The sequence below is a fragment of the Polyergus mexicanus genome, unplaced genomic scaffold (assembly GCF_030449975.1).
Source record: "Polyergus mexicanus isolate NDT 795.1 unplaced genomic scaffold, iyPolMexi1.0 SCAF_19, whole genome shotgun sequence".
Taxonomy (NCBI): Eukaryota; Metazoa; Arthropoda; class Insecta; order Hymenoptera; family Formicidae; genus Polyergus; species Polyergus mexicanus.
In genome coordinates, this window is record NW_027223339.1 from 222,801 (window position 1) to 233,486 (window position 10,686).

General features: G+C 28.4%; 5 protein-coding genes across 7 annotated transcripts; 3 read left to right on the top strand and 2 right to left on the bottom strand.

Annotated features, from left to right (window-relative positions):
- The first annotated feature begins 190 nt into the window (after positions 1 to 190).
- Josd (Josephin domain containing) lies at positions 191 to 4,066 on the top strand. The gene is made up of 5 exons (XM_070311135.1): positions 191 to 646; positions 848 to 1,062; positions 1,138 to 1,318; positions 1,412 to 3,740; positions 3,801 to 4,066. Exons 1-4 carry the CDS (start codon positions 593 to 595, stop codon positions 1,664 to 1,666), a joined length of 705 nt encoding a protein of 234 aa, XP_070167236.1. The 5' UTR covers positions 191 to 592; the 3' UTR covers positions 1,667 to 3,740; positions 3,801 to 4,066.
- Positions 1,911 to 5,371, bottom strand: LOC138941452 (probable cytosolic Fe-S cluster assembly factor AGAP009023). Of its 3 annotated transcripts, none has more exons than XM_070311133.1 (8): positions 5,212 to 5,371; positions 4,600 to 4,716; positions 4,430 to 4,519; positions 4,192 to 4,344; positions 3,717 to 3,987; positions 3,397 to 3,645; positions 2,930 to 3,307; positions 1,911 to 2,839 (listed from the first exon to the last, which is right to left on the bottom strand). In XM_070311133.1, exons 2-8 carry the CDS (start codon positions 4,663 to 4,665, stop codon positions 2,598 to 2,600), a joined length of 1,449 nt encoding a protein of 482 aa, XP_070167234.1. In that variant the 5' UTR covers positions 4,666 to 4,716; positions 5,212 to 5,371; the 3' UTR covers positions 1,911 to 2,597. The 3 variants fall into 3 exon arrangements, with proteins under 3 accessions (XP_070167234.1, XP_070167233.1, XP_070167232.1); XM_070311132.1 differs by lacking the exon at positions 5,212 to 5,371 and adding an exon at positions 5,102 to 5,193; XM_070311131.1 differs by lacking the exon at positions 5,212 to 5,371 and adding an exon at positions 5,065 to 5,182.
- Positions 5,193 to 6,299, top strand: LOC138941456 (dynein axonemal light chain 4). Its single transcript, XM_070311137.1, has 2 exons — positions 5,193 to 5,368; positions 5,957 to 6,299. Exons 1-2 carry the CDS (start codon positions 5,309 to 5,311, stop codon positions 6,203 to 6,205), a joined length of 309 nt encoding a protein of 102 aa, XP_070167238.1. The 5' UTR covers positions 5,193 to 5,308; the 3' UTR covers positions 6,206 to 6,299.
- A 416-nt stretch (positions 6,300 to 6,715) lies between these two features.
- On the bottom strand, positions 6,716 to 7,427 carry LOC138941457 (dynein axonemal light chain 4-like). The gene is made up of 2 exons (XM_070311138.1): positions 7,092 to 7,427; positions 6,716 to 7,011 (listed from the first exon to the last, which is right to left on the bottom strand). The coding sequence occupies exons 1-2, from the start codon at positions 7,155 to 7,157 to the stop codon at positions 6,754 to 6,756; spliced, it is 324 nt and encodes a 107-aa protein (XP_070167239.1). The 5' UTR covers positions 7,158 to 7,427; the 3' UTR covers positions 6,716 to 6,753.
- Positions 7,428 to 7,815: 388 nt separating this feature from the next.
- Positions 7,816 to 10,561, top strand: LOC138941454 (protein phosphatase methylesterase 1). Its single transcript, XM_070311134.1, has 8 exons — positions 7,816 to 8,283; positions 8,398 to 8,587; positions 8,660 to 8,769; positions 9,062 to 9,295; positions 9,479 to 9,544; positions 9,633 to 9,967; positions 10,048 to 10,180; positions 10,373 to 10,561. The coding sequence occupies exons 1-8, from the start codon at positions 8,207 to 8,209 to the stop codon at positions 10,389 to 10,391; spliced, it is 1,164 nt and encodes a 387-aa protein (XP_070167235.1). The 5' UTR covers positions 7,816 to 8,206; the 3' UTR covers positions 10,392 to 10,561.
- The last annotated feature ends 125 nt before the right edge of the window (positions 10,562 to 10,686 follow it).

Here is a 10,686-nt window from a genome sequence, read left to right on the forward strand (position 1 = left end):
TCACGAAAAAGAAATCTTCGTCCTGATTGATAAATAAAAAAAACTAGGGCAAATAAAAAATGGCGGAACCAATCACAAATTGCCGTCAAGGCGCTCTGATTAGAAGATATTTATTATGACGCCATATTTGGTCGCCTCCATGTACTATATACGAGATAGCTTAAGAAGTTAAAAAGTCTCCTCTCTTGTGGATTTCTATTCAGAATATTTTCGCATTTTTCTGTCAAGCTCTTTCATGATTAGAGCAGATTAGGACCAATGGACCAATATCAAGAGACAGATGGATAAAGAGAGATTCTGCACACATTTATGCTCTGGTATCATATCAGTCAAGATTTTTAATACAAAATTCATTGTATTACTGTTCTCTCACAATTATTATATGCGCTTTTCCGAATCCGAATGATATTTATCATGTTTTTGCACACATGAAATCGTTGATCATATTAACAAAGTGATCATGAGTTATTAAGATTCCAGCCAAACAACTCGCTGATGTTATTTATTTGTTATTAAATTTTTTGAAAAGTTTCTACGCAAAAAAAAAAAATACCAACACATTACAGAGGACGGAAAGAATTATGTAGTAACAATGGTTGCAAGTACAGGGACTGATATGACTGGATCCATATACCATGAGCGACAAGTAAGTTTCGATAATGTTATTGTATATTTTTTTATAGATTATATTGTTTTATATTTATATTGCATAAAAAATACAATACAACAAAAAGCACAGAATGTTAATAGAGATAATGAAATAAATGCTTCATTTTTTAAATTGATTTGTATATGTATATACTTTACATACATATGAATTTCAATGAGATTACAAATTAAATTATAGGTGAAGGAGCTATGTGCATTACACGCACTAAATAATTTGTTCCAAGAGCGTGGCTTTAGTAAACAGGAATTAGATCAAATTTGTTACAGTTTAAGTCCTGATGTATGGATTAATCCTCATAAGTCATTATTAGGACTTGGCAACTATGATATTAATGTTATTATGGCTGCTCTTCAAAGAAGGGGACGCGAAGCTGTATGGTTTGACAAACGTAGGTCTGTATTTTTTGTATTAGGAAATAGGATTATATATATTATAATTATGAACATTTAAGAATTTTTATTTTATAGGGACCCTAAATGTCTTTGTTTAGATAACATTGAGGGCTTTATACTTAATGTTCCAACTGAATATAAATTAGGTTTTGTGTTACTTCCTTTGAAACGACGTCATTGGATTGCTCTAAAAAAGATTCACGGTGCCTTTTATAATCTTGATTCAAAACTGGACTCACCACAATTAATAGGAAAGGTCAATAAAAAATAATTAATTTTATAAAGGCAAATATATTTTTGTATTGTATAATATTAATTATATATATATATATTCTTTTTTATTTTTCAGGACAACGACTTACTTATATATCTAAAGGACCAGATAGATAGCAAGGAAAAGGAACTATTCCTTGTTGTTTCTAGAGAAATTGATAGCAATCAAGGATGGTTAATAGACACATGTGAAAACAAAGATGACAATAACATGGATCATGATTCCATTAGATATATCGAGGATGGATATCCAGATTTAGATTTGAAAAAGTCAGAGTCCAAAGAGATGAATGAAAATGAAGAATTTCTAGATAACAAAAATTCTAGATAATTGAAGCCCTTATACTCCACTTAAATGTTTATTTATTCATTGTTACAATCTTAAGTAAAAAGGTGACTATAGTTGTTGCAAAGAAAGATTCAGAATTATGAAGAAAAAAAGAAAGAGAAATGAAGCAAATAAGGAAAATTATGTCTAATGAGTGTTTTACACTGAAAGTGTTTCACAATAATATTTCCATTCCATATAATACAAATACAATTTTTTTTTATTTATTTATTTTTCTTAAGAAAGTCATTTATGCAAATGTATCACATTGTGTATATCACATGATATATTTCATGTATAATTTACATAACACATTTTATGTGAAACAATGCAATTTAAAAAATAACATGTAAGATATGTAGCGTTTAGTATTTATTAAAAATGAAAAATGTTACTTTATTAAAAGGTAATATGTATAAGAGAATAATTTATATTTAAACGACAGCTATTCACATGAATTGTGAGAAGGTATTTATATGTATACGTAACGTGATATTATTTATTGTGATAATCATATCTATTATTTTATTGCTTGTGTAAATAAATACACTTATAATATAAAATTATTATGATAGATTTTAAGCACTACAACTCTTGCATGATGGATATATCTTGTAATTTGTTTTATTAATATGATTTATTCTATATATATAAGTAGAATTTATTGTTTATATTTTCATAAGAGCATAAAATTTATTTTTATTGTGAATATTATGGATATATGTTGCTATATTTAAATGAAGATGATTTTAAATGATTAAATTATTATGATTTTAAAAGCAGATAACAATTGATTAGTAATAATTAATTTACTTTTGTTATTGTACAGTCGCGAAAATAAGTCAATCTTAATTAATGTAAACTAATTATACAAAATACATATATATATATTATACAAAATGTAATCGTAACATATGATACTATTGTTATTATGTTACCATTTTATTGCAAGCGCTGTATTCATCTTTTCTATTTCATGATACTGCGTACTGAAATATGCGCTAACTTTGTCTGTATGTTCTCCTCCCAGCCAAGTTTTATACAAATTCTGCACTACTTTATTTTTCTCGGGTTTGCTTAACGGAAGTTTATGATAAGCATTTTCTAATATCGATGCAAGTTCTCGGGGTTGGACATTTCCTTCAGGTTTTATTTGTGCTCCACCATTTAAGCAACCTAACAATAATAATGACATTAAGATATTTAACAAAATTATTTAGCACAACTTTAATGAATTGTTTTAAATAAAGCGATAGTTATATATACCACATGGGCATGCCATAATTTCCACATAGTCGTAAATACATTTGCCTCTTTTCATCTTCTGAACTATGTTTTGTATATTCCTGAATCCATTAATAATAGCAAACTTTAATAACACCTGGTCATTCCTCTTCAGCTCTGCTTCTTGATAATCGGGATTTCTAAGATTTTTAAAATCTACCACAACATCCTCCTTGTCAAAAAGATTCTTCGCTGCATAACGAAAAATAAAATCCGCGTAACCACCTGATCCCGATCCGCTGTGACCCCACAATTTGTTTTCGATTTCTTTGTTATAAGAACCAAATGGTTGTTTGATTTCACCTTCGTGTATTTCGTTTAATACTAAACCGTCTTCACTAAGCATTTGTTCCAACTCAACTGAAAAATAATGTAACTATATACACACACACACACACACACATGCATTTTAATAATTTCTAAATAATTTGATATTAATATGTACATACTTGATGTTATGACGCAATCTACGTCTCTTGTATTTTTTTGCTGATTATAGAAATCTTCTCTGGAAGCTTCCAATTTTTTGTCATAACAAGGCATTACAGTTACATGGTATATTCGTTCTGGTGAAAGACCCATATTTTCGGCTAAATGGTATTTTACTAAAGATCCCATGATTTGTTGAGGTGATTTCGTGACACTTATATATGGCAATATAAAATTTCCATGAGTTTTCTCTGCATAACATACCCAGCCTGTCAGAAAATAAAATTTTACAAGTTTCAAGAATTACCAACATATATTTTCATTAAAGCATTTGTTTCACCTGGACAAGAAGAGGATAGCATTGGTAATTGATTTTTTATGCCCTCCTTATTAGCTTTATAACGCTCGACAAATTCTTTTGCAGCTTCTAATAAAACAAAATCATCAGCCATAGTCATATCTAATACTGCATCAGCTCCCAATTTATAGAAGAAACCTGCCAATTTACAGAGTGTTTGCTCAGGTGTAAGTTCGTAACGCTGGGCCAATGACAATACAGGTTGCACTGACAGGCTCACTATTATATATTTAAGATCTGTACTTCCTATGTTCTGTATAAATACAAAAGATATCATGATTAAAAAATACAATAAATAAAATATATAGCCTATAGTGTTATATATTTTACTATCAAAGACAAAATTGTAAATATTCTTAAAGTTTCATAATAATAAATTATATTTATATCTTTTAAAAAAACTAATCTTTAATCCTGATTTTACATTTACATATTATGATACATATTTATTATTCACTTGTTGAGTTATTTTCTCCTGAAATACTCTGAGCAGTTCTTCTCGACTTTGTTGAGTAACTAACACACTCTCAGCAGATGTAATGCAACCGCTGCATGCTAAACAATCTGCGAGTGTGATTTCAACTTTTTGCAATTTTTCAGGCTGTCTGATCTATATGATAAAGGAAATTTTAATAAAAAAGTTCGATGTTATTAATTTTTTTCAGTATAAATAAATGAATGTTAAGAACATTTACTTCATTATGCACCAAATTGTCAGATTGTATTTTTATTTTTGCACCTGTTTTGCTTTTGTTTGATTGCATTTCTATAGGTTTAATACATTCCTGTAACAATGAAACATAACTTAAATCAGAGCATGATGTGATTATGAATAACTCAAAGAATGACATCAAGTATTATATACCTGTGATGGAGTGATAAAGTCATCCAGATTTGTAATCTGCAATGCTCCACTAAATCGTGATGCCATTTTTATCTAAATTTGACTTCTTGTATAATTTGACTCTTACACAAATATTTTCTGTAAAGACACAATTTATATATAAAAAACTGATATTATAAAAAATTACTTTTTCTTTATACATAAAAAAAAAAAATTTAAGAAAGATATGCTCCAAAGTTATTAATATTCTCTACTTATAATAAATTTTATTTTCTGTATGATCATTCAACAACATTAAACATAAAACGCATCAAAAAATTCTCAGTATTATAATAAATATTTTAATGTGTCATAACATGCGTGTCATTATAATCAAAGACACTGTGTATAACCTTTTCATTACTTTTGAGACACATATATATAACTCATTAAAATATTTTTGCAACTCTATAAGTGAACACTTTTTGTATTATAATTCATACATACACTAAAGCTAAAAATAATGGTCAAAATTTTCATATACCGAAAAAGGTAAGAAATATTTTCATCAAATCGTAATATGAATTTTTCTCTTTACTTATACTTATAATCAACACAATCTGTTCTCTCATTCATATGATATGACTCACTGACTTGCGCCTGAGACATCGCAACCATTCCATTGTGCGGAATACTCGTATAAGCATCATCAAGGGTGCGATTCGCTTTATATAAATATAAAATAACAATAATGACTGAAGTTAAAAAGGATGATGTTGTAAAAATTCTTCACACCTATCCGCTTTGTAGAGTGAGTGAAATGCGTTTTCGCGCCTAATTTATTGTATAACAAATTTTGTTGAAAAAGTAGATGCGGACGTGACAATTGATCAATAAGGGAGAGACGCATATATATTGTACATACGTTTTACTACATATATATGTATTTGTTCAATTGATTTTTCGAACTTAAAATCGAGATTATATGCATTTTTATCGGTTTTTAAATAAACGTCAATTAATATCTCAAATTTGACTTAGCATAATATATGTGCAGGTCATTTTAAAAATTACATACAAATAAGTATTTATAAATATTTAAAGAATCATTTTTATTCCCCTATAAATTTAAGTTTTATTTTTCTTTAAATTTTTTTAAAGACTTATCTTATTGTACAAAATTATATATATATATATATATATATATATATATATATATATATATAAATAATTTAATACAATAAGATATCTTATTGTATGAATTATATTATAGCCGATTGAAATAAATATATTTATATGTAAATTATTGAAATTTGTGAAATAATTTATTATATTAATTATGTTACTATATATTATAATTAATTTGATTATATATATTTATTTTGATATTTATTTACAGAAATGTGATATGTCAGATGAAATGAAGCAAGAAGCAATGGAATTATGTGTGACTGCAGCAGAAAAGTATGCAGACAATTATGAGAGTGTGTCTCGAATGATCAAGGAAACAATGGATAAGAAATTTGGTGCATCATGGCATACTGTAGTTGGAGAAGGCTATGGCTTTGAAATAACTTATCAATTGAAACATCTTTTGTATATGTACTGCGCCGGCAATTTAGCGATATGCATTTGGAAATCTGCATAGAGTAACTTTGATAATTATAATGCATTTTTAACAGATTACATGTCAATTAACTCGAAATATTTGTAGACGTGCGTAAAGATGTTTGTACAATATTATATATATATATATATATATATATATATATATATATATATATATATATAACAGTGACAACGAGATATAAGAAAAGAATATTTTTTATGTGTCTCATAAATATACATGGGTCCAATGTCTGTTTTTAAGTTGGATATTTATATCATAATAATTAAACGCAATTGCGCGCATATTGGAGAAGCAACATTATTTATAAGCAAATATATCTAGATGTACATAAGACATGATAAAGTAATTGAAATAAGAATATATTAAATATTTCCTTTTCTCTGGCAGAACTTATTGAATCATTTATTATATTATACATAATGGGAGAATTAATATATGTATGGCATTGTATATAAAAGATTCAACATTGAAATGTATACTTTTTTGTAAAAAGATATATATTTAAAAAAAGATTATATATACACATGATAGAGTTACAATTTAGAATTTTTTTAGTCGAAAATTCATCAAAAATCTGCGACTGTCCTCCATACAAGAACTGCTGTATTACCTCCAATAAACATGTACAATAGTGATTTCTCTTGATATGTTATTGCACACGCGTAAGCTTCTCCAACAATTACTTGAAAAGGTGGTCCAAATTTTTTATCCAGATTATCTTTAATCATACGAGCTGCGTGTTCATAATTTTCTGGATATTTTTCTACAGCAGTGACGCAGGTTTCTATAGCCTCCTGTTTTATTTCCTCTGGCATATCGCTATGCTAGAGAGAATCTTTATCGTGATTAAAACTGAAATATTTTAATTAAAATATGATATATTATAAACTATATTTCAATTTACTTTACACAATGGATACATATGAACTACCAGAGCTACAACATCTTTTCTTACTTCCCCAGCCCACATATTTTTATACAAATGTTCCTTTTCAATTATTTTGTATAATTATTTTTGTATAACAGTAAAACTGACTGCATATTGTATTTTATGTTTTCAATAACTTCAAGTATATTTGGTTATATTAAACAATACAATTAAACAAATGAATATGCATAATATATATCTATTATAAAATTTGCAAGCATACAAAGGAAGAATTATTTTAAATAAATAATTATTATATATATCTTTATAAAAAAGATATTTCAACAAAATATTTCAATAGTCTATCTTGTTGGCTTTTATATAGGATAAATATATATAGAATATTTTCAAATGGAATTATATTAATATATTATTATTATATGTATATAATTTATATATATACATATTAATACTTTCAAATGGAATATATGAAAGTATTAATAGGAGGAAGGGAAAGTAGCTAATGTGCTGATTGATTATGCCATGTTGTTTCCCTTATTTCAATACATAATCACAGCTTTTTTTTATTCCATCATTTCTTAATTCCAAGTTAGCTGTTTTTCTTTAACAGCTCTCCCTTTTCCGTACTGTTGTTGCTAGATATCAAAGAATCAAGCGCAGTATATATATATATATAGGCTGTGTTCCAAAATTCACTGCCAATACTGGAAATCTATATTTTACGTAACGTATATTATAGATTTCCAGTACGGCAGTGAATTTTGGAACACGGCTATAGTAAAAGGAAACCATCTGTTCACCGTACGTACGTACCAACGAGGTTACAATACTCGTCGATGGTGTACATAGTACATACGCATAAACGCCTGATACGCCATTTGAGGTTCATCGCGTCGATGTATATGACAGTGCATAGTATTGGATGTGTTTGAGTCTCGCACATTCTTGACAATCTTTCCGCCGGTAGTTTTGTTAATATCATATATATTTTTCACGCTTTTTTTTCTCCGCCATTTCGGTACGCATAATTATATCTTGCGGAGTATTCTTTTTTGCGCATGTGTGGCCACAAACATAAATTATAAGCAACGTTCTCGATACGGTGCCACTGACGTTTACGATATATCAACATGTCTGCTCTTCAAAAGTCAATTTTGAAATCCAGGTTACCACCGTCGACTGTCAATTTTTCGGCAATAAACCCCAGGTTTGTGTAACTTTCTGCAAAATTGTGTACAAGCAAGATTGATTAGTTGAAAGATGGAGTAAATTATATTTCGGATTGCTACAAAATCGTATAAAAGTACGTCTTCTTTTTTAGAATTAATAAATCGAGATGCCAGCGAAAGAGAGATTACGATCCGGTGCAATGGAATCCGTACTTTGATCATTCCAAGGATGTGCCAATAGGACAGAATACGTTTCATGTTTACATCAAAGGCACTGAAGGGCCATTATTAGTTTTATTACATGGTGGTGGCTACAGCGGTTTAACATGGGCAGAACTTACAGTAGGCATAATTTGCAAAAATTTTAATTACACGCGTAAAAACAAAAAAATTAATACACGGTATGAATTTTAGAAATCGATTATGACAATGGTATTGTGTAGAGTCATGGCTATTGATCTTAGAGGTCATGGAGATACTTACACTACAGATGATGAGGATTTGTCCGCAGATACTTTAGCATCGTAAGTGAAATGTATTTGTTTTAATATAAACTTTTTATATATTTATATTTTTCGAGCAAGAAAAAGAATAATTATACGATTGAAGCTTGTTAAAGATTCTTTAATACGAATGTAAAAAGAATTATGAGATTGTATGTACCTACAATCTGAAATTATACAAAGCACGGTATTAACAAATTTTATTTATTTTATAAATGTCATGTGCTATATCAATATTTTCTTATAAGCCATTCTACATACAATTTTAAGAAATCCTTCCTATTTTTAATGAATTACTTATCTTTTTATGTAGAGATGTTGCAGCTATTATAGAAGCAATTGCACACGATACTCCAATAATTCTTGTCGGTCACAGCATGGGTGGAGCAGTAGCTGTGAAAGCAGCTCCATTAATTCCAAATTTATATGGATTAGGAGTTATAGATGTTGTAGAGGGTACAGCAATGGATGCATTAGCTTCTATGCAAAGTTTCTTAAGATCACGGCCATCTAGTTTTAATACTATATCTCAAGCTATAGAATGGTGGTTAGTATTCACCACATATTTTTAATGTATTAATCATTCTATTATGACAAGTATGTTCCATAAATGATTCAACTTGTTCTTTAAAAATAACTAGTAGCGTAATTGTTAATTTATACAGCTTTGTTTACTTATAAACTGAAGTTTTCAAATAAAATTAAGCAACCTTAATTGATCATTTTTCAGCATTCGTAGTGGACAAATTCGTAATATACAGTCCGCTAAGGTTTCAGTTCCTGGACAGATAAAGAAGTTAGTGAATTCTTAAAAATATTTAGGCTTTTCTAATATCTTTATATTAAAATAAATCGAGTTATGTGCAACACACGTGTCATTTTAGCATTGAAACTGGCAAATTAGCAACTCATGATATTGACTCATTGCCAACCGAATACAATACATGTGAATCTAATCCAGAACCAGTTTTACCACGAGATGATATTATCCAAGAGGAAGAGACATTCAGTATGCCACCACCATCAGTACCTACATCTTCTGCTATCTCTGCTAACAGAAAATATGTGTGGAGAATAGATTTAGCAAAGACAGAACAGCATTGGTTTGGCTGGTTTAAAGGATTATCAACGGCATTCTTGGATGTCTCAGTTCCAAAAATGTTGTTGTTAGCAGGAGTCGATAGATTAGATCGTGAACTTACTGTGGGGCAAATGCAAGGTATATTATTTTGAAAACTATATGTCTTACAACATGGGTATTTAAGTATTTTTTAATAAAATTATTTATCAAAAAATTAGGTAAATTCCAAATGCAAGTATTACCCGCATGTGGGCATGCCGTTCACGAAGATGTTCCAGATAAAGTAGCGGAAGCTATTGCTACATTTATGGTCAGGCATAAGTTTGTAGAGCCAACCGCGGATTTTCCACGGTAAGCCAAAATGTACTCCTTACCTTACGTATTTAGAATTTAATCATATATATATATATATATATTTTGTAAGACTGTTTTTGGAAAGAGATAAAACGAACATTTTCTAGATTTCTAAAAAATTTAAAAATTTTTATTTATGATTTATGAAAGATGTGTTTGTTATTATGATTATTATTTTTTTTTTTTTAGGACTTTTCCGGCTTGTTAAGAAAATAATTGAGACTATTGTAATGTGAACTTATTAAATGATGTGAAGGATTTTTTGTTTTAATTAGTCGATATGATGCTTTTATTTATTATATTTCAAAAGAAGTTATAACCACCAAATATAGAAATGTACATCATACATGTGTAAATAAAGCTTGATGAGAAAAATAAAAGTGCTTATATATATATAAATTTTCTTCTTTTGTCAAAGCTTAAACTTGTCAAATTTTAATCTTTATGAAGTAATTAAATATATAGACAATATATATAATTTAATATATAGATGTTATCTGAAG

Excerpts from the sequence above, each read along its gene's own strand:
- Josd (XM_070311135.1), top strand. The coding sequence starts at position 593 with ATGGTTGCAAGTACAGGGACTGATATGACTGGATCCATATACCATGAG. Across the intron at positions 647-847 it reads CCATATACCATGAGCGACAA|GTGAAGGAGCTATGTGCATT; the intron begins GTAAGTTTCGAT and ends ATTAAATTATAG. Across the intron at positions 1,063-1,137 it reads GTATGGTTTGACAAACGTAG|GGACCCTAAATGTCTTTGTT; the intron begins GTCTGTATTTTT and ends TTTATTTTATAG.
- LOC138941456 (XM_070311137.1), top strand. The coding sequence starts at position 5,309 with ATGACTGAAGTTAAAAAGGATGATGTTGTAAAAATTCTTCACACCTAT. Across the intron at positions 5,369-5,956 it reads ACACCTATCCGCTTTGTAGA|AAATGTGATATGTCAGATGA; the intron begins GTGAGTGAAATG and ends ATTTATTTACAG.
- LOC138941454 (XM_070311134.1), top strand. The coding sequence starts at position 8,207 with ATGTCTGCTCTTCAAAAGTCAATTTTGAAATCCAGGTTACCACCGTCG. Across the intron at positions 9,545-9,632 it reads GTTCCTGGACAGATAAAGAA|CATTGAAACTGGCAAATTAG; the intron begins GTTAGTGAATTC and ends GTGTCATTTTAG. Across the intron at positions 9,968-10,047 it reads TACTGTGGGGCAAATGCAAG|GTAAATTCCAAATGCAAGTA; the intron begins GTATATTATTTT and ends TCAAAAAATTAG.
- LOC138941452 (XM_070311133.1), bottom strand. The coding sequence starts at position 4,665 with ATGGCATCACGATTTAGTGGAGCATTGCAGATTACAAATCTGGATGAC. Across the intron at positions 3,988-4,191 it reads AGGAGAAAATAACTCAACAA|AACATAGGAAGTACAGATCT; the intron begins GTGAATAATAAA and ends GTATTTATACAG. Across the intron at positions 2,840-2,929 it reads AATTATGGCATGCCCATGTG|GTTGCTTAAATGGTGGAGCA; the intron begins GTATATATAACT and ends TATTATTGTTAG.
- LOC138941457 (XM_070311138.1), bottom strand. The coding sequence starts at position 7,157 with ATGTGGGCTGGGGAAGTAAGAAAAGATGTTGTAGCTCTGGTAGTTCAT. Across the intron at positions 7,012-7,091 it reads ATATGTATCCATTGTGTAAA|CATAGCGATATGCCAGAGGA; the intron begins GTAAATTGAAAT and ends GATTCTCTCTAG.